General features: G+C 36.3%; 1 protein-coding gene across 1 annotated transcript; it reads right to left on the bottom strand.

Annotated features, from left to right (window-relative positions):
* Nucleotides 1-26,535, bottom strand: LOC112044558 (inactive pancreatic lipase-related protein 1). Its single transcript, XM_024080434.2, has 8 exons — nucleotides 26,382-26,535; nucleotides 10,116-10,173; nucleotides 9,055-9,193; nucleotides 8,482-8,595; nucleotides 7,198-7,349; nucleotides 5,782-6,002; nucleotides 4,765-4,921; nucleotides 1-3,687 (listed from the first exon to the last, which is right to left on the bottom strand). The coding sequence occupies exons 1-8, from the start codon at nucleotides 26,428-26,430 to the stop codon at nucleotides 3,582-3,584; spliced, it is 996 nt and encodes a 331-aa protein (XP_023936202.2). The 5' UTR covers nucleotides 26,431-26,535; the 3' UTR covers nucleotides 1-3,581.
* Nucleotides 26,536-27,597: the final 1,062 nt, after the last annotated feature.

The following is a 27,597-nucleotide window of genomic DNA, read 5'->3' on the forward strand; positions in this document are numbered from 1 at the left end:
TTTAGTTTTAGTCGAATTTATTTTGTATAAAAACCTAGAATACTTATTGAATTATACATACCTACGTTCATCGAAATAAATCGTTAGATGGGCCCCTCCATATTAAAGAACGCACAATGTTGTTATTACTCAAAGACGTGCACGCACATCTTAACTTAGTATGCAACATGTTGTGACTAAAAAAATATTTTACTGATTTTTTCTTGTTTAATCCCTTAATTATGCATTCGTGATCATTTTGGAAGTGTAAAAACACAAGCCGCAACACTTTTCATTCGTAAGTATTTGCGAAACCAATGACATTTCCGCGACGCTCTGCGGCCCATCTAACGATCTATGATCGATGCCTACGTTTACAATCTTGTTCGTTGTGATACATTATTGTGCGTGTCTCTACTATATTGTGATAATATTTACTTTACTTAAGTAGGTATACATAAGCACTACTGGTAGTAACGAAACTAAAATAATGGAAGTAAGAGATTTAAAGATAGGCATAGGCGCGTTTGTGTTTTAATCTAAAGAAGTAACAACGTAAACAAAGCAAAAACATGATAATAAATTATCATCTGTCTAAGTGGTTGCTAATCAACGGTTTTTTGGTAAACCGGTTTATGTTACACGCCTTCTTCTATAAAATGAAGACGATAGTGTTTGTGATGTCCAGTAAAGTTATTAAACCTACATCTACATGTTAATTATATTTGTAAGGCTTCATACAGATTACGCCGCAGAATAATTTCGTATAGCTGTAGACAGATAAAAACCGCATTCGAGCCGCATCGTCGAAGCTGCGATTTTTTCACGTGTAATCCTAATCACAGTTCACACAGCATAGTCGGACTATGTAAAAAGTAAAAGTAAGTAAAAAGAAAGAAAGTTTTTATTGTTCACTTACTATACAATCAGTGGCAAGAACGAAATCGTAAAAGAAGTCTGTGAGTAAGTACATTTTCTCTTTTGGCGCGCAAAGACATTTGTGGTTAATTTTGACGCAAAATTTTTAATAAAAACGCTTTTTTCAAAGAGCTGAGGAGTTAATAAAAAAAACCTTATTTATTATATGAATGAGTCATTCCCGATTATTCTCTTCTATAGTACTTAATATTTATTCACGAAACGCAGCATCGTGCTTGATCAACCTCAAACGTGAACTTTGCGCTGTAGTCGTAAAACTAACAAGTTTAGTATACCTACTACACACAGTTTGTAGCTTCGATCCGGAGGTGATACAGATTAGAAGCGGGCGCGATGCGGCATCAGTGCGGCTTGTGTGCGGTTTTTATCTGTCTACACGGTGCGGTGCGGCGGCGTCATTTCATGGCCTGCTGGGCAATCGTGGAACCTTGGTAGGTATTAGTGTAGTAGGTTTAAATGTAGTATGTACCTACCTAATAAAATACTGTTAAGTGCACTATGATTATGTGTTTAAACAGGTAATTACTAACTATGAGCTATTACAGAATTACGACACTGACGATGACAAGTAATAATTTCTACTAGTAGCTGACATTTTAAGTACAATGTTATTAAGGCGAACACAGCTCATAATTATATTTATTACCTTATCAGTCGATAGACGTCCACTGCTGGACATAGGCCTCTTGCATGGACCTCCAAGCACAACGGTCTCGAGTAGCCAGCATATTTATAATTATTATTATTACTTAAATTTATAAATTTCAATGCATTACAATACGAGTATACTTATAAAATACATACCATTCGCATTTTGACACGAAATATTTTATTTTTTTTTGGTTGCGAGCAGTTTCTCAAAATGTAAAGAAATCTGCCTATACAAGGCCTATATTATTATTTTAACATAATAATGATAGAAATTTTAATTACATTCGTATCCTAAAATTTGGTACTTACCACATTATCAGATCCCTATTATCACCATACACCTTTAGTCTCGGTTTAATGTACTCATTAATAATTGTGCAAAGTACTTAATACATACCCAAGTTACTTAGTCATCCGTGCTTTATTGCCTAGTTCAGACTACATTAGATTATTGGGCGATAAATCCAAAAAATGTTCGTACTCGACTAAAATACTAAAGTAGTCCGAACTAGGCCTAAGGGAACTAAGGAAGTACAATAGAGAAATCTATACTATTATAAAGCTGAAGAGTTTGTTTGATTGAACGCGCTAATCTCAGGAAGTACTGGTCCGATTTGAAAAATTCTTTCAGTGTTAGATAGCCCATTTATCGAGGAAGGCTATAGACTATATATTATCTACGTATTCTTTCGGGAACGGGAACCACGCGGGTAAAACCGCGTGGCCTCAGCTAGTTCTGTAATAATGTTAAAGAACTCGTTAGTATCTACCTCTGTCTAACACAGTAGTATAGACAAAGAGAGGTAGATACGAATTCTAAACTCACACAGTTGAGTTCTAAAACCTTAATTACAGAATAGATCTAAAGTTCATTCAGAGACACCTTTGCAATAATTCAATATTTAGGAGTGTCAATACTTACAATAGTTTACGTGCTTATAAGTATATATAAATTTAATTAGATGTATACAATTATTTAGCATATTATTAACAGAATACAATTTTGTCTGAACATGTGCTATGAGTAAAATCCAATTAAGGTATGAACTTTTTCAGCTATTAAGTAGTATACCTAATACAGACTAAATTGTGATATGGTTTCTTAAACTAAAATAATGTCAATATATCTATTTCACTAAAATTATAATTCCTACCTTAAGTATTGAGTTTAAGATTGAATTTGCAAATGCCACTAATTGAATTGAGTGCCAAGAAGTTGTGTTTAGCACTCATTGAGTGGGGACGTTTTTTGGACGATGATTCAGTTTACAATAGGAGATCGATGCTTTACACACAATCTTCCCATAACTTCATTGGTCTCTTTTGTCATTCCTTTCTGAGCGTATCTAAATTAAAGGTATCGTATGAACCAGGTGTAAATTGGCAAAGTTGATTGATGTAAACTGTAATTAACTTACAGTCTAAGTGCAGGTACGTTTCCATTTAATAATGTCTCGTCAAAGTGGGCTTAGTTATGACATTCAAAAAATTGCTGTGAATCACATTCGCCTTTATGTTCAAATGTATTTTTAGAATATTAAGGTATAAATTAATTCAATATTCCAAGGAATTACAGTATTTAAAAGACGATACCTAGCATGCATAAGAGTTTTACATATTCGCACAAAGTGCGATATTTATTTGGTGTGCCACATTTAGATCAGAAGACACGGCAGTGCCTTCGCCAAGTCGAACAAACGGGAGTTGTTAGATTAGATTTTTTTAAGGTTTTTTAACGGTTTTATTTGTTAAGTAGGTATCTTTGGTCAAAATACCTACTATATTCCTACTTACATATTTTCCCAGTGAAAATAAACCTGAACAGAAACATAAAAATCCTTGTCTGGGGGCATCGCAATCACTTTTTTATCCTTAGTAAGCTCGTAGAAAAAAGTGTTCCTTCATTTTCCGCAACATGGCAATGTTTCTTGTATATATAATAATATAATATAATAATTATAATATAATAAGTAATTTCATGATCATTTTAAATGTTTCATTTTGTGATGAGATTATGATTTTTTGTTCTTCGAATTTTTATTTTTGTGATATAAGCCTTCCATGCCTTTACCAAATGGAGATTCAGCGTTAGTCGTCAAGTAGTATGAGCCTCGGGCACTGTAAAAAAAGAACAGTTAGTTACCTACTTAAATAAAAGAAAAAAATATTATTGTCGTTCAATTGAAGATAATTCAAAGTCAGATAAGAATAAACAATTAGGTATTTTTTTGCTTTCCATTCTATATAATGTTTTATTCATTATACCTAGGTTATTGTTAAGTAACATTGGTAAATTGTTAAGTTCATAACATAATGAATACGCTTTTTGTCACTAGAACCATTGTTGAACCTTGATAAGTATTAAAATAATTTATGATATTAAAATACTTGATAAATTTATCTTTTCTAATTGTATACTTTTTCAGCTAAGACTTTGAGAGTCGGTAACTACTATACTTCCAAGATGCTTTGCCTAACTCCCTACCAACATTCTTTCACAGTTTCAATTTAGACTTTAGTTCGGGGCTTCTGCGGTGTGTAAAACAATTTTCCGATGCTAAACCGAATTGCGACGATGCCGCGCCGCTTATTCCGTGACCGCACTAAAGCGTGCGCGCGAGACGGCAACGTCGCAATGCGTATTTTCTTTATTTTCTACTGCAGTGAAAAGTGAATGCTATATTGTTTCAGAGCAAAGCGGCATAGGTACGTCCCTGTCATTACATCACAGAATGTTCGGTTATTCCCTTATTGATGTATTTAGAACACTTCTATCGACTTATACAATTTAAAATACTTTTTCTGATCAGTCTAGTCCACTAGCAATGTCTGTCTATAGCGAGATTTTAGCACACTTATGACGCCATACATCATTGCTATTCATGTAGGTACCTACTACTAGTATCTAAGCTAAAAAATCTTGTTTTTTAGGCGAGCTTGGCTGCAATCATGCTTGACAGTAAGCGATGATGCAGCCTATGGTGGAACGCGCTTGCCTAGAAGATGCCTATTCACTCTTGACTTGAATATACCCATGTTGTAAGTGGTAGGGAAATCTAATGGATTAGCAACATCGAATTCGTATCAGACTTCTAATAAATGAAGAACTTGTATGTTAAGGAAGATTATCTCTAGCAGATTTGTGATAATTTTAGCCTTATAGTAATGTTAGAAGTTTACAAGAATAATGCTTACTTGGTATCACAGTTAGATCCCATGTAGACCATGCCAACTTCAGGGGATTGGTTTTCTCTAAACTTATGGTAGGAATCTGCTGGCGATGCTGGAAACGCTTCAGGGTTGCGTATGGATTCTGCATAGAAACGCCATGATCTCCAGTGACTGCATAAATCTGTAACATACATTGATATACATTAAATTGGTACATTCATTACTCGTAAGTTGTACCTACAGATATTATGTCCATTTGTCTAGTCTACAGAGCAATTTTTTTTGGCAATCTACTTCAAACTATTAAAGAGAATTATATAATATTCTTCAGGTCCGGGAATTAACTCTAGATCGTTCCCTTAAATTCTCGAGGGTTTATTGGTAACATTCTTAGTGGGAATTGTTAGACCTGACATCTTTTCATTCAATAACCGTATTTTGCTCTTTAAAACCTCTTCTGATGTCAACCCTTATTTCCGGCACGTGCGTTGCGTAAATAGAAATATCATGTTGTAGGAATTGCTCCCCTTTGAAAGTTCTAATTAAGTTAGCGATAGCGTATTAAGTCTATCTTTTAAAATAGACTTGCTGTCCCACTGAGGAAGTTGCTGGTATTCGCGTATGTATGAGTGACATGATTATTTACTTATTCCGTGGAGAACCTTGAAGAACAAGGAGCCGCACTGCCAAAAAAATCCTAATTATTTTACTGCAGTTGCAGTTTAGTTGTTGGTGATAATAGGGCCAGCTCATTTTTGCGCTTCCCAGATCATAAAAGATTGCGCTGCTTTCGCTTCAGAGTTCAGTCTGACTTTCCGATGCGGAAATGCAGCCAGTATTCTTGCCACCATTCCACTTGGGTATGATTTTTATATCAGGATAAGGTAGCTAAAGTTTCGTTATGTTAATTGCGCTGCTTTCGCTTCAGAGATCAGTCTGACTTTCCAATGCGGAAATGCAGCCAGTATTCTTGCCACCATTCCATGTAGGTATGATTTGTATATTACGATAAATTAGCTCAAGTATATTTATGTTACTCACTGTCATCGGATAAAGGTATAGGTGCGAATCTTGGACAACCAGGCTGTATGCTCTTCCCACCGTTGGGCCAGAAGTCGGCAGTCCCCGTACGCACGGGCGCCCCGTATCCGCCCGCATCCGTGTGGATGACGTCAACGAACTCCGCGTCTTTGTCAGTCACGTGTTCCATGACCACGCCGTCGGGGTAAAACGCTGGGAAGGCTGGATCGAGGGCGGTTAACCTGAAAAAAAAATCATCACTTTAGCAGCCTCATGGTGAGGTGGGTACGGGTAGTGACCCTGCTCTCTGTATCCACAGCTGTGGGTACGATTCCCATAACTGGAAAATATTTCTGTGATGAGCGGACCCAGACAAGCTTCGCTTTGATTTATGTACACTTTTTCCCTACCCCTACCATACCCCTATCATCACCCTACCCCTACCCTACCCCTATCTACACTACCTTGAAAAAAGTCCCATATAAATATTTCACCCTCTCTTTTAAGGCGTTGGGTGCTGATTCAAAAAAATGATGCACGGTTTTTTTAAATCACAAATAGTCTATATACCAATTTTTAGCTTTCTACCTTGAAAATTGCGAAATGCTCCATACAAACTTCCTCCTCCTTCCTCATACAAAAAGTAGCCTAAGTCACTCTCCATACTTTAAAATATTTCCACTAAACACTTTCACATTTATAATATTAGTATGGATAAATGTATACCTTGATTTAAAATACGGAATTATTTCTATTGCGCGTCTCAAAACTAAAAGTAGGTACTCGTCGATCTAATAGATTACCTAGTAGTTTAATAGCAAAATAATCGCTGTCATAAAAGCGATTCAACGTTTACAGTACCCATTTTCTGTGGTTAGTACAAACCGCGTCTATGTAATTGGATAGTTACCCACAGGTATATGAAACATTATAATTTTATATGTGCGACACAATAAGAGGGCCTTTTTGACATCCATGATTCTCATGACATGAAAAGTGACGGCTACGTTTGAAGAAATGTTTGTCTTTGATAATTTACTGTCAATATTGACGTCGTAAAGCTTTATTTCTCAATCCGTTAGTTTGGTGGATATAATAGATAAAAAACCACCTTCGAATAATACATATAGGACAAACTACATAGCATAAGGGGCGTGAGAACAAGATAACCACCCTGCCCCTATACCCAAGTGGCACGTCGATTCTCCTTCTACGATCGCTAACTCTTCGAAAACTAGATAAATGTATGGTAATGACATTTGCTATCGACAGGTCAGGTGATCAAGATCTGTCATTCCCATACATTTTTCTGGTTTTAGAAGCGATTGCGATCGTAGAAAGAGAATCGACATGCCACTTGGCTAGAGGGGCTGGCTGGGCTCCTGGGATTGTAGAAATTAACGCCCATCTTTGTAAGAAGAAGTATCATGAACTAACCTTTTAATAGTTTTGTTGTGTTTAGTCTTGAGTTCTCTTGCCAGGTAGCCAGCGACGTGACTGCCTAAGGAGTGACCTATAACTTGAAGTTTATCTATCGATAGACCTGCATCTATGAGCTTACTCAGTTGTTCGGCTGATGCTGCTCCGACCTGCAAATGAGAAAGCCAATGTGTAAATTAATTGTTATCTACTATATAAAAATAAATCGGGTTTTCCTTCCTGACGTTATAACACCAGAACGCACGAACCGATTTCCACGGTTTTGCAATCGTTGGAAAGGTCTCGGGCTCCGTGAGATTTATAGCAAAGAAAATTTAGGAAAATTTTCAACAGAAATCTACTATATAAAAATATGTCGGGTTTTCCTTCCTGACGCTATAACTCCAGAATGCACGAACCGATTTCCACGATTTTGCATTCGTTGGAAATGTCTCGGGCTCCGTGAGGTTTATAGCAAAGAAAATTCAGGAACAATTTCAACAGACAAGCGGGAAAATCTTTTTTCACATACAGCGCCATCTCTGACACATAGCATGTACTACAAACCAATATTGTAGGGGTAGGGTAGGGGTAGTTGAAAGTTTACATCGAGTTTCACGCGGACGAAGTCGCGGGCGTCCGCTAGTAGTACATAGTAATCTCTTTGCAACAGTCGACATCTGGGATATTACTATCGTCTTGTTATATCTACTGTGCTATCGTCATGCTTATTTCTACCGTCAAGTGGAATTCTATTCTACAAACTTAGGCCAGTTCTTGGATGAATCACGCTATATGGTAAGCAAACTAAGTATATTAGCATACTGTACTTGAACGCTTTTTAGCGAATGAGGGCTTATTCATAGATTTATCACAGATCATGTTTTTGTCCAGTTGACGCAAAGCTTTTGCCAAGATTCAAAGAATACTTTACGAGATAAATTATAAAAACCTCAAAACAAAAAAGCGATAACTGGTGTTAGTTACCGTATTTTTGAGAATACTGTTTTAGTGAAACCTCGCCTTAAGTTTTTCCTTGTGAACATCATCAGACTACCCACTTTGCAACGTGTCTTTATAGGCACTTACCTAAGGTACATACCAAGCACTATAGTATTCTGTTCCGAACATTTGCTGATGCTGCATTTATAAAGTCAAGAAGTTCTGTGTATAACTGGCCTATATCTTTTATAATTATCTGTATAACACAGATATCACATTATTAATTATTTAATTAATCGCTTATTTAATTTAAGACATTTTCCAAGGCAATTACGCAAACTAGGTATTATCGTATTATACCTTTTTCGTGTTTCTCGCAGCGTTGACCAAGTAGGAGCCATGGGACATATTAGACCAGTCTAATAGTATGATATTAGTATCCGGTCTCGCCTCTAAGTACGCGTTCACCATGACCTGTAAGAAAAATGATTTTCCTCAATTTTCTTCATTGCCTATGCCTATTATGTGGTTCTAGGAGTAGATGTCAAGGCGTGTAGATATGGTCTTGTAACTTTACGAGTATGTTTTAAACCTCTGAATTGTTGATGATTTTGAGTATTATTTTAATCGTCATAAAGTAATTGACAGGCATGGATTAACTAAACTGTAGTGCTAACGCTGCTATAAGCTCGTGGAGAGAAATAGCCAAATTCCAAACAGTGGCGGTGCAACCGCAGCAAGGACAACTTTCTCCACTATTGTACGACATTTTGTCTATTTCTCTTTGTCGCATGTTAGCTCTAGGATACAGGATAGATTCTAAGAAGCTTCCCTGACCATTATTTTACTATGGTGTCTGTGTGTGTGTGTAATGTAAGTATATGTATAATGTCATAACTGTTATAATGGACAGAATAATAATAAAGATTTTACCTGCACACTTTCCTGTTGGGCAGTTTCTATGAAGCCGTGGATGTAAAGGACGGTGGGGTTGTTGTTGTCAAAGCCTTTGATCTCGAACAGTTGCGAAGCTTGGTGCAGTGGAAGATCCACGTATTCTTCGAAAGAATTTCTAAAATCAACAATTTATTTATTTTCATTAAATAGGTAAATGTATACATAATCTATACTAATATTATAAAGCTGAAGAGTTTGTTTGTTTGTTTGCTTGAACGCGCTAATCTCTGGAAGTACTGGTGGTTATTGAGATACTCAGTTATTTTGAAATTTTATAGATAATCTTATTTATTTTGCAAAAATCCAAACAATTTTTGTTTTTTGCATATTAATTAGTCAATATTGACCCGAATGTCTCATAAAATCAATATATTTAACCTAGCCATCACTTCCCCCTGCTTGCAGCTACCCAGCTTCTCAGTAGCTTCTGTTTTACGTTTTACGGTTTTAGTACTAAAATGGCCGCAGAAGAAAGCAGACGAGTCATTAGTTGCTTAACACATGAGTAATACTAATTAAAACACGATGATAATGATGACGTGATGCGTATTTTTTTTTTTTGGTTTCAGTAGTACCTCTTATATTTTTTTTGTTTTTAAGTTTATTGCCTTTTTAATTAAAAGTGTTAAATTTATGATATTTCTTGTGTAAAGTCTGAAATTAAAATGATAAAAAAGGATCACATGCCAATTAAGTCTAAAATGTACTAAGTTTAAAACTTAATACATACTATCGTTTTTTTTAAATTAATTAATAAAAACTGATTGAATGTTCTTGTATGTGTTTCATAACATTCCAGTGATTATATCAAGACAATTTTTAAACACTCAAAAAAAAATCATGACTAAAATGAAGTTTGAAAGTAGTTTTTTTTAGCCTGTAAGACGTCATGTCCCTTATAGTGTTATAAGTTTTTCATGCCCCTGGTTAAGGGTTGAATTAAACTGACAATGAAATTAATGCGCTGCCATGCGCATCGAAACAGTTTGCTGGAGAATTCACACAAAAATAGCTCTACTATAGAATGTTCCACTTACCCATTATAAAACCGTAGATAGATATCTTCAATACGATTTGTTCTATCTGGAAGAATACCTGAAAACAAAAATAACAACAGTATAGTATGCGCCAAACATCGAGTCCGATCTGACGTTGCAACACGCCGAAACCCGTTGGAATATGTTTCATATAATACGAGTATCTAGCTTTATGAGTATGTGTTTTATAACACAGCACAGCCATACGCTTCGTGTTCAGACCGTGATCGAAGTTTGGCACATTCTATATCTCTCTTTTAATTCCGTTTTGTTAATTAATATTAAGTTGACTTGTAAATTTTGTACCTCCAAATATTTGAGAAACGAGTACTTACCTCCCCTACATGTAGGGGAGCTTTTAAGAGCTTATTTTTGTTTAAAAAATGGATACGTGAAAAAAATCACGAGTGTAGGACATAGGTATAATGATATTTAAAAAAAAATAACTATAACAGCTAAGTAGCAATTGCTACTAAAGAGTAATAATAGTTCATCAATTTAAAAAACGTATTTTAAAAACGAAAATTGCATACTAATTCCGTTGTTAATTAAAAAGATATAGTTATCAGTAAGATAAATCAGAGTCTGTTAAAACTAGAAAGATGAAATGATGATGTCTATAAATTATAAAAAGAAAATTTGAAAAAAATAATAATTTTTTGTCCCTAAGTTTGGGGGTCCCTTCAAAAATGCAAAGTGAGGATGAATTTTGTATCGTTTATCAAATGATGTGGGGTATCGTTATCGGTAGTTTTGTGCATGACATAAGCAGAGTAAAGATTTATGGGATACTCTAATTAAGCGTATTTTTAACCCATGCAAAAAGAGGGGTGTTATAAGTTTGACGTGTATGTCTGTCTGTGGCATCATAGCTCCCGAACGGATAAAACGATTTCAATTTAGTTTTTTTTTTTTGTATTAAAGGTGACTTACGAGTATGTGCGAGTGTTTATGTTTGATAAAAATCGGTGGAGCCATTTAAAGTTGTGGGATGTGAAATTGGGGAAGAAAAACCGAATGTCTGCAAATATACTCGAGTGGGGTCTCACTGAAAGAGAATATTGATGTATAACTTGATCGAGAGTGAGAAATAATTTCATGACTTTCAGGGGTTTTTAAAAATTTTCAATTTTATAATTATGCTAACAACTGATATACTAACCAGGTTTTATATTAGATAACTCATTTCTGATTACATTTTTGGAATTTCCGATGGTAATAACTTTGAAAATGAATAAATAACAAAGTAAAATGCGCATTGTTCCAACTGAAACTGGCGATTGACAGAAGATTGTCTTTTAAAGCCCAATTTATGGTCAATTGTGTATTGTTACGTTATTACGTGATTTGGAAAAATCCGCTTGTATTTCTTTGAACGATCACAGTACGTAGGTACTACTATTAGATTACAAGCCCTTGGAAAATATAATGAACTATCACGTTCTATACCTGGCATCGACATATTTTCCAATTCTTATAATGTCTTTAAAAAAAACTCACCGATCATCTGTCGGTGAGTTCTTCCCCATAATAATTAAGTTAAGTTATATCTGTTATTTTGTTCCTTGTGTGATATTTGACTGTTTACATGTTTTTTTGTTTTTAGTAAATGTTGTGTGCACTTGTCATAGATGTACGTATAAGTCAATGTGAGCTAGTTATATATTATTTGTGTATGTCTCTATATGTATATTGTAAGTGTACGTAAATAAATAAATAAATAAATAAAAAAAATAACGTTTAAAATGAACCAACTTTTAAATTGAATAATAATTGCAGAATACTTTACCCGTAATCTCTTTAGTACTACAGCGCACGGGTCGAAAGCCAAGGGTTATAATATAAGGCAAGGCAAAGTTATAATATAAGGTCATTGTAAAATGTACGGCATAATGCTCAAAATTTTTTTTTTTTTTATTCTTTAAAAGTTAGCCCTTGACTACAATCTCACCTGATGGTAAGTGATGATGCAGTCTAAGATGGAAGCGGGCTAACTTGTTAAGAGGAGGATGAAAATCCTCACCCCTTTCGGTTTCCACACGACATCGTACCGGAACGCTAAATCGCTTGGCGGTACGTCTTTCCCGGTAGGGTGGTAATTAGCCACGGTCGAAGCCTCCCACCAGCCAGACCTGGACAAATAAAGATAATCTTAATCTGCCCAGCCGGGGATCGAACCCAGGACCTCCGTCTTGTAAATCCACCGCGCCACGGAAGCCGTCACACTATTTAACACAGACATAAATGTTTAATAATTATGCCGCCCTAAAAATTATAGTTAATATTTGTTTAAATAAATAATTATCGAAATGTACCGCTCAGAAATGACGGCATAGTGCTCAGAGTCATTTTCTGATATAGTAACAGCCTTCTATGCTTCACGTCGGTTCATTTCACAGGTTTGTTTTGTCCATAGGCTTGTAGTCTATACCGCTTAGAAGAACAAGAAACTTAGATAATCATAAGTTAAAGGAGGCACGCGGCTTCATCCGCGTCAAAATCAGACTTTTTGTATGTATATTAATACCTACTCAATAGGTATTAATATCGATGTACGTACCTAGGTATCAGTGGCAAAGGTCATTCAAGCCGATTCCCGCCGGGTTACCTTTAAAATCCATGCATATTCATTGTTATACTGTATAGATATAAGTACGAGAAACTGGAGTTTGTATCACACTATATGAATTTCCTTTTCTTTGGGACGGCCTACCTTCATCTAAATTCCATCCTTCGCCACTGCTATTAGGTATAGGCTTATAGCTGAAGCTGTTTATCGTGCTAATAAAGTATAAACTTTTCATATTTCTACGACATTATTACAACTGATAAGAAATCCAGAAGGTTTTAGTTTTTACTTTTATTATTTACCTTTTTTAAAGCTTTTGTTTTTATACAAAGAATAGATTTTATTCTTAGGTAAGTTGCTTATTATAAACAAAAGTTGAAATAACCTAATGCTAGCCACAAACGGTCAGTTATTCTTACGTAGCTCTCTGTAGCACCCACTACTATAATTGATCGTGTGTTGGTCACTGCATACATGACGGCTCGACTTGACGCAAAAAATATATTTTTATTTTGCCTGCCCACAAGTGTGCAGCACTTGCCCGTCTGTTGGAGTCGTAAGTAAGTGTGCCTTGAATGCGAATTACCTTAAAGTAAATATCTATCTTGTACTGATACATACAGCTCGTGCGGAATAACTTGACACCTGGCTCGAATGATGTTTGCACTGTTTGTTTGGTTATTCTTGGTATCCAGGTGTCAAGTTAATGCGCACGAGTTGTAGATAATTTCTATTGACTCTTGAAAACTAAAATAACTGTAGGTACTCGCAATAGGTAGGTACGTTAACATTCTCGTATAACTGTTTATAGCATCATAAACAATCAATGCAGTAAAGTAAACCAGTATATCTAGAACATTGTATCGTCAACTGTCAATTATAAACGTAGGTAACGAATTGTCTGACCTTAGACGACCTGTAGACCCGCAACATCTACAATCTACAATTTTTCATTCCAAACTTAAGTCACTTCTGTGGTTATGAGAGCGTAAGAGCTAAGCTAATTACCCTCGCCGATACGCACACAAGCATATGCGTCAGGGGCTCCCATTTCGGGGCACATAAAACGGCTTACAAATCCTGCGACTACACACTATCTATGTGTAATAAAGCTATGCGTCTGACATTCGTCCCATAGAGATAAAATATCTAATCTATATTTATAAAACAAGATAAAAATAATTTGTTTTTGTTTTACTTCCTCACTCAGAATCATTGATATAATATGTTAACAATAATCTGAGCTTCCTCGGTACTCTTTATCACGTAATAGAGATAAAATATCTTATAGATAAAATTAAAATGCTTCGTTTGTCTATTATGTATTCATTATCAATGCATGACTCAACAACTGAACCTAACTCGGTGAAAGTAGAATTGGATTTTCGGCCCTGAAATTAACGACTTCGTTATCCATATTTGGCTCACTGCTGAGCTCGAGTCTCCTCTCAGAATGAGAGGGGTTAGGCCCTCTGAAATTCTCCGGAATGCAGGTTTCCTCACCGTTTGAGACACGTGATATTTAATTTCTTAAAATGCACACAACTAAAAAGGTGGAACCTGGAGGTGCATGACCCGAACCGGATTCGAACCCACACCTTCCAGAATTGGAGGCAGAGGTCATATTCACTGGACTATCACAACTACAAATTTTAAATTAAGAGCGCGCAGCGTGAGAAAAGTTTTACAAATTGTGTATTTTGTATAGTCATAACGAAGCTAACACTTTGAAATATCATTTACCCAAATATCAGGCTCCTAACTTTTCCAGAATCTGAGATTCAGAACCATTTGTAACCACCAAATTACATATTGCACACTCTTAACGACTGCTTTCGACAAAAATAATTAGCATATTTTACAATCTTGGATTCGACTTTTCCAAGAATTACCATCTCATAATGAACATGAAGTCTGCCTTCATTGTGTATCGCTTGCAATTTCCTTCTAGAAGTGTCAGTGCCTCGAATAAACAAAAGCACCACAATGATCTATAGGTGGCCATTATTTCTTTTGTTTACTGTGAGCACTCATTATTGAGTTCTGTCACTGCAATTGTATAGGTCGAGCTTGTGACCTGGATTTTTATAGACACTTCAATCGACGCTTTTTTAATAAACCATCATTACTTTGATGTCTGGCAGTGCATATCAATTCCCAACGCTAGTTTTTAATTTTCCATACTCCGAAAGAGAACTTACGGAACCCTTATACTTTATAGGATCACTTGTTGTCTTCTGTCTGTCAAGGTTCTTTATTAGTTTGCGATATCATCATCATCATCATCATATCAGTCGATGGACGTCCACTGCAGGACATAGGCCTTTTGTATGGACTTCCAAACATCCAGCCACCTGCATCCAGCGAATGCCTGCGACTCGCTTGATGTCGTCAGTCCACCTGGTGGGGGGTCGGCCAATACTGCGCTTACTAGTGCGGGGTCGCGATTCCAGCACTTTGGAACCCCAACGTCCATCGGCTCTTCGCACTATGTGCCCCGCCCATTGCCACTTCAGCTTCGCAACTCGTTGAGCTATGTCGGTGACTTTGGTTCTTCTGCGGATCTCCTCATTTCTGATTCGATCACGCAGAGATACTCCTAACATAGCTCGTTCCATCGCCCGCTGTGTGACTCTTAGCCTTCTTATGAGGCCCATAGTTAGCGACCAAGACTTTGCTATATATGGGTACATATTAGCTAACACGTTGCTTTAATGTGGTGTAGGAAATAGTAGTCTGAGACGGATATGACGCGCTCGATCTCGTGTTGGCACGTGCCAACGCTAGGTGGCGCGACTTGTTTCCGTAAAGAGTAGGGAGTTAGAGAGGGGTAGCTCTTGCGGTTGGCGGTAATGACTTGCGATATAAGGCGCTCATCGCACGTTCGGCTTCAATATGCTCGTGGCGTTCGAGCCGTCCACATTTTTTGTTGTGTAAATATTTATGGGTTACTTGGGATAGGCGGGGAGAGTGACTTGAGTAAAAACGGGGAGTGTATATTAACAGTCAAGGGTGCCTTAAACCGTTTACAAGTGCGTGACTCCACTCAAGGTCATTCATTCTCCGCCATTCTAGGGTCTTATTTTGGTTACAGTTTGATTTGTTAATTAAGTTGCCCTGACGAATATTGTGAATCATACCTTTGTTTGACATTGGTTTTCTTATTTTTTAAATCCACTTTTGAAGCCTTCTGCTAAAAGTGGCATATTATTTTTCCAATACTCCTTCTGTCTAGGTTAGTTGTCGTCTCGTGACTGGTTGCAATATGAATACCAGAAAAAGCTCTGTGCCTATTATAAAAGTCACTGCAATGCAATCAGGGCGATGCGTTTATTGATTTGCGTTTATACTCTCCACAAGGTCGCTTTTCCAGTGAGAAAGCTAAGCGAAAGTGTAGCGAAGCTGATATTTTTTCGTTCAATATAGTTAAGTGTAATAAATGAATTTAGCAACAGAATACATAATAGTACATAAGCGAGGAGTTTGTGATACTGATAGTGATAGCAGAGTTATGCAATTCGTTATAAGAATGCTCGGTTAAGTTTGTTTTTATAGTTGTGACGCAATAACGTAGTTACGCTCTTTGTACCTTACCATAGTTATGCCATAAAAAAGCTGCGCACCAACGATGACTCACGAAGTAATTCTTTGGTAGCGTAGTACCTCCTAATATATCTCAGGTTAAGAATAGCAACAAATCTTTTAATTACAATTATAACTTACGTACCAAGTTACAGGTACTTCCTTATATCATCGTTAAAACCTATATTATTAAGATTTTTACAATTTTTTATTTTAGTAGTAAATAATAGAAATATTTTTCTATATAAAAGTTGTTGTATTTTTTAATCTATAAATAAACTTTCTACAACAGATTTAACGTAACGTATGCATAGATAACAACGCCATGCTTTGACCGTGTACGTTGTTTTAATGAAAAATGGGTTGTGACTGTGTCATAGACACGGCCGATTTGTTCTACGTGTATATGTAGTTGGTACAATACGAGTACCTATACATGATTGAAATCCCAGGTTGGCAAAGTCGCGGCTGGAGGACAGTTACTCGGCGGCCAGTTACTACAGGGCCAGGCCTTTTTCTTGATAACAGAGGAGATATCCTAATACATAAAGATGCGCGGCCTCCGGCCGTGGCTTAGCATATCCCGCCCAAAGGTCGGGGGTTTGGCCTCTTATCGTGGCTTCAGTCGGTCATTTTACCTAAGTACATATTAAGCACCTTAGGCTCAGGCTGGGCAGAAAACCGAGAAAATGACCTCAAATTATCAACGCTTCTTTCTCCATTGTATATGACATATTATAGTTTTAGTTTAGCATATAAAATTATTTGATTCTCCAGCTAGTCAATGGTGTAATTACATTTTGAATAGATATGATAGTTAGGTAGCTACAATAGCAAACTGTATTCCCCGATTTTCGTACATTCGTTTTTTTGGAATGACATCCCATTATGGAAGCAATTTTAAAGACGTATCCAAGACAAAAAAATCTGTTATAAAATCGGTGGATAGCCGCCTTTACGATCAATTGAAGCCACGTATTGACGCACTTGTATAAATTGGCCGGCATTGGAGTGAATGTTTAAATAGTTTAGTAGTATAAGAGACGACATATTGTTCGATAAACTGTGTTATACATGTGGAAAAATAATAAAACGATAGGAAAGTAGGAAATATAAAATACTAGCTGACGCCGCGCGGTTTCACCCGCGTGGTTCCCGTACCCGTAGGAATACGAAGACAATATATAGCCTATAGCCTTCCTCGATAAATGGGCTATCTAACACTGAAAGAATTTTTTCAAATCGGATTAGTAGTTACTGAGATTAGCGCGTTCAATCAAACAAACTCTTCAGCTTTATAATATCAGTATAGATTCTAGATACTAAATTTCTTTAAAGAGGAAAGATTTGATTGTTTGTTTGTTTGCATTGAATAGCAAACTTGCTCCGAAACTACAAAACTGACTTGAAAACTTTCACTTGTTGGAAGTTACACTATCGCCGAATGCTGTGAGCAGGCTATATTTTATACCCTTCTAAGGGAATGGAAATTACGTAGATGAAAACGCGTTGTTCTACTATTATTAGATAAAGAAACAAGAACAATGCAGCAAGGGTTCAAATCCAGTCCGGGGCATGCACCTCGTTGGAGGTGCATGCCCCGGACTGCACACAACTGAAAAGTTGTTTTCAGTTGTGTGCATTTTAAGAAATTAAATATCACGCGTCTCAAACGGTGAAGGAAAACATCGTGAGGAAACCTGCATATCAGAGAATTTTCTTTATTCTCTGCGTGTGTGAAGCTACTAATCCGCATTGGGCCAGCGTGGTGGATTATTGGCCTAACCGCTCTCATTCTGAGAGGAGACTCGAGCTCAGCAGTGAGCCGAATATGGGTTGATAACGATACTTAGTACCTACTTTTTATCACATGCAAATAAATAGACTGCCTTTACTTTACGAGGATATTTACCAAGATGGCAACATACTTAATTGGTTTGTACACATTTTTACGATGCTACATTGTAATTATTATGTACAATGTAGTAAATGGTACCTATGATTGTACAATGTACCTACAATATTGTGAAAACATTCTGATTCATCGTAACGATTAACAATTTTAACACAATACTCATTAAAGAAGGAATCCGACCGTCTAATTAGATACTCGTATTATTTCGTTAAATAGGGCAGTTATCATTTTGTTCCATTACTACTAATAATAATCTGCAAATCAGTATGTCTATACTATAAAGGTGAAAGATTTGATTGTATGTTTGTTTGAACTGAATTGGCTCTGAAACTACTGGACTGATTTGAAAAATTCTTTCGCCATTAAAGTCCCTGATGTACCTACATAGGCTATTTCATGCCCTTAGGGCGCATTCCCACCGGTATGCGAACTGCTAGTTTGTAATATGTTTGTATGTTTGTTACTCTATGAAACAAAAACAGTTGATCAGATTTGGAGCAGAAACCTTTTAAAAAATTATTTTGTTGCTATTTAGTATTTTCTATTCACATTACTATTGGAAAATATAGACAGAGTTTAAAGTTAAAAATAAAAATGAATCGAAACTATTAAACAGATTGTTCATATGATTTTTATATGTGAGCCACAAAACTTGTATAGTACCTACTTAATCGAATTAAACGTATATTGTATATGACGCCGCGCGGCTTCACCCGCGTGGTTCCCGTTCCCGTATGAATTCCAAAATAATGTATAGCCTATAGCCTATAGCCTTCCTCGATAAATGGGCTAACCAACAATGAAAGAATTTTTCAAATCGGACTAGTAGTTCCTGAGATTAGCTCGTTCAAGCAAACAAACAAACAAACTCTTCAGATTTATAATATTAGTATAGATACGTATACGCCTTTAAGCCTATATATCCAGCAGTAAACCATCTGATGAATAATATTATTGCCTAGCGCAAGCCCGCAACTTCGTCTACTTGCAAAACAATGATACACTATAACAGTCCACCACAAACCTCTAACGCTAGCCACAAACGGTCAATTAAGTATTCTCACGTATCTGTAGCACCCACGACTATAATTGATCGTGTGTTGGTCACTGCGTACATGACTTGTATAGTATGCCGCGTGGGTACTGCCGTTTTCTTTCTTTTCAGAAACGTGAAAATAATTGACCGTCAATGGCTGACTTAAGTTTTACTAGAATCACTCATTAAGAGGTCAATGGAATCACTCTATCTATTGATACGGGTAGCTTAGTTCTTAGCGTTGGACGGCGGGAAGCGACTTTGTTTTAAATTATGTTGAGATGACTAGATGAGTCATTCATGCCATCACTGGTCATCATATTTGCCGTTTCATGAAGGTAATGTGTGCCTAGTGGGAGTTGTCAATATTTTCATACTGCTACTATCGCGTTAATGTAAACGCGGATTTATATGGAATTGAAACATTTGTGCAGTAGTGCCACTAGATGCCGTTATTTCAATTCCTTAGAAAATCGCGTTTACGTTAACGCTATCATCACAGTATACTGCCACTAGGCCCTCTAGACTTGAGCATTCTTGTAATAGAACATCGAGCATTCGCCGTTTTTATATTTGTCGAACAGAACAACGAGCCGAGCCAAACATATAGCCAAATATTGCTACGAACTTCTTGAGAATTCTACCGAACGCTCTATTCGATGCTCGTCAAAGATAATCTTCTCGGCAAAAAGTTCCAAGCAAATCTGCTCGCTAGAATCCTCGCCAGAATGCTCGATTGAATGCTCGCTAAAATGTTCTCATGTTTTTCTGTGATGTAATATTCGCACGAATGCTCATTACAAGCTTGAGCTTGTAATGAGCATTCGTGCGTCTTTGTCGTTTCATAAAGGTGCTGATAGACTTGAGTCTATCAGCACCTTTATGAAACGACAACTAGGCATTCCTATATTTTGGCTGGTGAAGGGCACCAGCCAAAATATAGGAATGCCTAGTTTACACGACATCGTACCAGAACGCTTAATCGCTTGGCGGTACGTCTTAGTGGTAACTAACCGCGACCGAAGCCACCCATCAGCCAGACCTGGACCAATTAAGAAAATCTCAATCAGACCAGCCGGGGATCGAACCCAGGACCTCCGTTTTGTAAATCCACCGCGCATACCACTGCGCCACGGAGACCGTCAAATGATATTGGTAAAGACAATGATTGGGTAAAGATATAAGGTTTTCCTTTCAAGCAATTTGTTAAGAAATGGAAAATTCTGAATACTTGTTGGTGTTGTAAAAAAAATTTAACAATAATTTTGATGTTATTAAGCCATAAAAATTGACAAAGTCATAGGTTTGAGAATAACAGGAAATAATTAGTGACTTGCCATTGATAATGCTATTTTAATATTTCAAGGTAATGTAATAGGTAATCAAATGTCTTATTTTAATAATGAAATTCGACATTGAGTTTTATTTTGATACTAGCGGCCGCTCGCGACTTCGTCCGCGTGGAATTCAGTTTTTTTTTAATTTTATTTATTTATTTTATTTAATACTCTTTATTTGTACACCACAATAAATAAAAGAAAACAAGCAAAACAGAAACATAAGAAAAAGTAGAATACAAAAGGCGGCCTTATCGCTTAGTAGCGATCTCTTCCAGGCAATGTTAGGCTTAGGAACTTATTATTATTAAGATAACTGTAGGTGGTGTGTACGTAATAATAATGTACATTATACATACATACAAATAACTACACACTAATACATAAACCATAATACACAAATTATATAATAATTATAAATATCATAAAATAAACTAATATATATAATATATAATTTATTAAATATGTCAAGGGATTTGGATTTCCGAATGTCGACTGGGAGTGCATTCCATAGCTTAATAGAACGTACAGCAAATGAACACTTGTAAAATTCCACGGGAACCATGATTTTTTCCGTGATAAAAAGTAGCCTATGGGTTAATCCAGAGTGAAACCTATTTCCATTCTAAATAGCCTATAGCCTTCCTCGATAAATAGGCTCTTTATCACTGAAAATATTTTTCAAATCGGACCAGTAGTTCCTGAGATTAGCGCGTTCAAACAAACAAACGAAATCTTCAGCTTTATAATATTAGTATAGTATTCAAAATATACAATAAATCTTAGCAATTCTCTTTCAGATATTAATATGAAAATTTTATAAATGCATTAAAAACACTGCATAACTATAACTCATTTTTGTCCGATTTTTTGAAAGTTCATCCTCTGATAATCTTAATAATTTACTTAATTTTGTTTTTATTTAGTTCATCACAAATTCCGTGGGAGCCATAGATTTTTACGGGATAACAAATCGTATATTTTATGATGTTCAACCACTTCATCTATCAATAGTTTGTAGATGGGTTTCTATGAAGTCTAATTAAGATCGGTTCAGCCGTTCCAAACATTAACAGACAGACAGTCAAATATTTAAAAAAAAATCATTTTTGTTTTGGTATCGTGTAAATAACTATAAGCATTTGAAAATAACACAGTTATTTCGAAATCACGGACGGACAAATTATATTAACTATTACAAATGTATTTGATTATCGGTAATAATTTTACTATGTTAAGCTCTTAAAATTTTTAATGTGTACTAGCGGACGCCCGCGACTTCGTCCGCGTGAAACTCGATGTAAACTTTCAACTACTCCTACCCAACTCTACCCCTACCCTACCCTACTCCTACCCTACCCTACCCCTACCCTACCCTACCCCTACCCTACCCTACCCCTACCTTTTCCTGAATTTTCTTTGCTTTAAACCTCACGGAGCCCGAGACCTTTCCAACGAATGCAAAACCGTGGAAATCGGTTCGTGCTTTCTGGAGTTATAGCGTCAGGAAGGAAAACCCGACTTATTTTTATATAGTAGATTATTGCTATCTACTATTTTATAATGCCAGATCTTTTGTATAATTGCTACGAAAATACCGACTAATATGAACTACCGGGTAATATGACCCTAAGGGTCAAATCTCATTAAAGCCAGCCGGTATTAGACTACCTCCTTTAAGCGGTTATTAAATATTATGCATTATCAGGCGTTATGGACTTTCTTGAACATCACTTCAGCTCCATAGCGTCGTCTATTACTAATATTACTTTAGCAGGTATAACTTCAGCCAACTTTACTTTGCCTTATTGACAACTAGCTGATGCCCGCTAGTTCGTGCTCATTAAATTATTTTTTCACAAATCTTGCGGGAACCTTGATGTTTTCGGGATAAATGTTACCCCATAACCTTCTCTATCTTCCAGTGAAGGCCCATCAAAATCGTTTCAGCCATTCCAAAGTCCAGACAAACAAAAAAATTAATAGAGGCTTGTCTATCTGGATAAAAGTATTTCAGCAATAGAATGCCACGTTATTTGTCAGTATCATAGGCTATATTTTAATCACGTATTCTCACAGGAACAGGAACTACGCGTGTGAAATCGCGGGGCATCTGTAAGTAGTTTATTTAACTGCGAGGCGTCTATACCAGTAGGTTCACGGTACACGGTATAAGGAGCTAACCCCTTTATATGTGCTCTATAAAAATTCTACGGCATACGTTTTATATGTTTAATACGTGTTTAAATATAACGTGCCCACTTGGCCCATATTCACTACGTTAAACAATGTGTAAGAATTTATAAGAATTTTACGAATTTATAACATAAGTAAGAAGTATTATAAATTGAATCACGTACTACACGTCAACATAATAAGATGAGTTGTTATTTAAAGAGAATATATAAATCTTTATTATGATTGCGTATCAGTAGCTTGTAATATTTTTAACCGACTTCAAAAAGGAGGAGGTTCTCAATTCGGTCGGTATTTTTTTTTTTTTTTTTTTTTTTTTTTTTTATGTATGTACACCGATTACTCAAAGACGCCTGGACCGATTTCAAAAATTCTTTTTTTGTTTGAAACGGTATAGTCCCCATTTGGTCCCATTGACATCATGTCAAGATCTGATGATGGAATCCTGGAGGAATTGAGGGGAACTTTCGAAAATTATATGGATGTCTAGTGTCTTTGTAAACTTTTCCATTTAGTACTTTTAAGCACTACAATTTCATGAAGGTTTGAAATCGATCTGATGATGGAGCCATAAAACAGACGACGGAACTCCTCGGCGATTTACAGCAGTTACCTTGTGTTTGGGCTTGATTAATTTGTATTAATGAGAACTTTCCACATAGATAAGTTGTGACTGTCATTTAGGGGTTTGGTGATGAAGACCAAGGACAATTAAGGGAACTCCTTAACAGTTTACAGTAACTACCTTGTGTTTGGCCTTGATTAATTCGTATTGCTGAGAACTTTCTACCTAGATAAGTTGAGTCTGTTATTAGGGGTCTGATGATGAAGACCAAGGTCAATTTAGGGAACCCCTTAACGGTTTACGGTAGCTACCTTGTGCTTGGGCTAGTTTAATTTGCATTGCTGAGAATTTTGTACCAAGATGGATTGTGATGGTCATAGGGGTCTGATGTATTTGTTTAAGATGAAATTTTACACTAAAAATGGAAAAATAATAAAAATTTTAATAAAAAAATACAACCGACTTCAAAACCTAAAAACGTACCCACTAAACTAAAAAGCGAAAAATAACATCATAATATGTTCTACCTGCTGATCAGTATGAAGGCGGTGCTTAGCCGGTGTTGTCTTAATTTAAGCCATTTCTGACAGGACCACACTACATGGCTTGAATTAATACATCACCGGCTTAGCACCGCCTTCATACTGATCAGCAGGTAGAACATATTATGATGTTATTTTTCGCTTTTTAGTTTAGTGGGTACGTTTTTAGGTTTTGAAGTCGGTTGTATTTTTTTATTAAAATTTTTATTATTATTTAACGATAAGTAAGTGCAATTTCGTCTGATGTAAAAAATATATATACGTAAAAATTATTTGAAGACAGGACTCAGGATCACAATACGACGAATAAACACCTGCGCTGGAGGGACTATCGAAGGTCGTATTTATTGGTATTTGATACTTGTTAAAGAAACTAGTAAGGCATGCGCACAAACCGAATCAAAACCTGTTTTTACGAACTGTACCGTGACTGGGTCAATAGTAGTATACACTACATATTTAGGTGTAGGTTACCACATACACTACTTAGTAATCGTTATCAACCCATATACGGCTCACTGCTAAGCTCGAGTCTCCTCTCAGAAAGAGAGGGGTAAGGCCAATAGTCCACCACGCTGGCCCAATGCGGATTGGCAGACTTCACACACGCAGAGAATTACGAAATTCTCTGGTATGCAGGTTTCCTCACGATGTTTTCCTTCACCGTTTGAGACACGTGATATTTAATTTCTTAAAATTCACACAACTGAAAAGTTGGAGGTGCATGCCCCAGGCCGGATTCGAACCCACACCCTCCGGAATTGGAGGCAGAGGTCATATCCACTGGGCTATCACGACTCTTTTACTCACTTAGTAATACCTACGCTTAAATATAACGTGGTCGTAAGTTGCTATAATAGAGTTCGATTTGACTCAACTGAAAATAAATAAATTAATTAATATTTTAAAATGCGATAATCCAGTTTATCTGTTCTTTTCTTTTTCACGGTTAAACTTCTTGATCGATTTTATGAATTTCAGAGATCAATATTAGCTTGAAACAGAACATAATATTTATACCGGAAAAATCCATGGTTCCCACGAGATTTGTGAAAACTGAATTTTAAGCGCAGTAGCTGGCGTCCGCTAGTTCAAATAATATTGACTGTGTGCGGGCGCCCTAATGGTATGTTCTCTCAAATACGCATTTACTGAAATATTCTCATAATATTAATTCATTCACATAATGCACAAAGCTGCAATATTATTCTACCGCAGTGGAAGCTCTTGACATTCTTAATTGAAATCACTCTTAATAAATTATATACTTCAGTTAATATTCTAAACGCATGTTTATATTACAATAATATTTTAATTTATGCAAACGTGCATACAGCTGCATAAAATAACTATTTATAATTCATCTACATAGTCGTGTAAACGATTGCACTCATCCACATTCTAAGCCATGACTATGAGCAGTAACGAAAGCCTACGACTTCAATACTATTAATATAAGTATTATTTAACCCACCAATCCGCATTGGAGCGGCGTGGTCGGTCTAAGCTCCATTTCCTTGGGACTGTGGTGGGCAGTTAAAATCCGCTGATTATGATGATGATGCAATTTTACCATCAATAGCTCTACGGAAGGATCCGCTTTTACAGCTAAGAGATCATGGGTTCGATCTCCGTTACGCTATAGTCAAACCGTACTATTCACCGTAAGCTCGTCGCAAAGTTGTAAAATTGCAAAGTAAGAGGAATAATTTGTAATGTAATCGGATAGAATTTGTTATTAAAATAAGTTTAAAAACTCGGTTTTTAAATTTTAGACTACTACGACTACCTTCATATTTTTATTTTTATTAATTACCTACGTATTGAAAATTTATTCCAAGTTATCTGATGTTATAGGTAATTACCCTACGTGAAGCATATTATGAATAAAAATAAACAAAAACATTATTATTATTAGTTTTAATTATAACTACGAGCAGGTTAGTAAATATGAAATAGAGCGTTAAAACCGACTCCGACCATGTAACGTGTCTAATTTTAAACTTCCATTACACATCGTTGAAAAACCAATAAGATAAAGTAAGATTGCCATGAGTTTGCGACATATAAAACGTACGTCCACATAATATATTCAATGTCATTCACAGATAGGAAGTTGTAGAAGCCGAAAATCGGAACATTCGCTTGCCAAATATCACCTGTCAACCTCCACCACGTGTGCCGAAGATAGCCGACAATGACCGAAGATGCACGATTGAAAGCGAACGCAAATAGTTGTACTGTTGGGTTGTATTCAATTGTAGAGTTTTTGTTATACAGTTTTTACTGCCAAATTCCGGTATAGACACAATTCATTGAATATATTCACATGAACACATGTAATTAGCATGAATTTATTTTGCTATTTTTCCTACGATTTTTTGCTGTGTATAATGTTAATAAAAATAGGCTTTGAATAAAATAAATAATAATAGGTCCTAATTAATGAGTTATTCCAACTGAAATTTAATTATATAACTACTCTATTTATTTACGTATGTTATGACGATTATTTCTTCCGTACCTGTGCCCCACCAGTATCGCTTCCAAGTCACGGACACTGCACGAAACATACTCGTGTCGCTGCGTGCGACGCTCACAGCGCGTGGCGAACAACTGATACATTCTTCAATCTTGATTCAAGTCCGAATCGACACCGAATTTCAAATTTCGAACACGAATTTTAAAAACGTTCCAAATTTAATTTGATAGAACCCGAACATAGCAAGTGATATAGGTATTTTGCGAATGAACATCTGATAAAGGATCCTGACACCCTGACTCAATTAATCTCTAATTAGAAGCGAGAGTGCTCTTAATGTTGAGGGGCGGATTTCACATCGTTGCCTGTCACTGAAGTAAATGGAATTCTGACAGCGCGATGGGTGTCACAGCCGCTGATATTTAGGTCAAAGGCCTGCAATCTAGGAGAGGCATTAATGTGAGGTATCTAGCTATGTTGTGTTTTCGTATCGTATTATATATGTAAATAGGTATCTATGTAACGTATCTAGGACTACAATATGCAGTTGCCGACACAAACTGTGTTAAAAATCAAGACAGGTTTTCTAACCAGCATGGTCTAAGCTCCATATTTCTTGTCCTAAAGGGAAGGATAACCCTGTAAGCTGATTATGATGAAGTAATAAAGATTAGCAAAAAAAAAAGATAACAATAGACAAGGAAGTAACGAAAAAATACAGCCAAACAACAATTGAAGACTACTCTAGTGCACTTAGAAATAACTTGCTGTATTTTTTATTAATTCTTTATGAGTTACCCCTTGGCTACGATCACACCTGATGTAAGTGATGATGCAATCTATGATGGAAGCGGGCTAACTTGTTAGATGTAGGATGAAAATCCACACCCCTTTTGGTTTTTACACGACATCGTACCGAAACGTTAAATCGCTTGGCGATACGGTTTTGCCAGTAGGGTAGTAACTAGCCACAGTCGAAGCCTCTCATCACTGAGATATTCTGAGTTTTATTCATTGCTGAGGTCAATTTTAATATTCAGTTAATTGTTGATGGTTTAGAGAAATATTTGCCATATCTTTTTAATAATACCAGTAGTCCCGTATCCCTTTATTGAGTCAGAAAGGCTGTTAGGAGTGAGTACGACAATACCAGGGGATTGAACCCATGACCTTTCGGTGATGAGTCCGTCTCCCTTGCCGTGGAGTTATTAAAGTTTATCTACCACCCTACCGGCAGATATTTGGCTTCCCGATCTCG

This window comes from Bicyclus anynana, chromosome 9, assembly GCF_947172395.1.
Source record: "Bicyclus anynana chromosome 9, ilBicAnyn1.1, whole genome shotgun sequence".
Classification (NCBI taxonomy): Eukaryota; Metazoa; Arthropoda; class Insecta; order Lepidoptera; family Nymphalidae; genus Bicyclus; species Bicyclus anynana.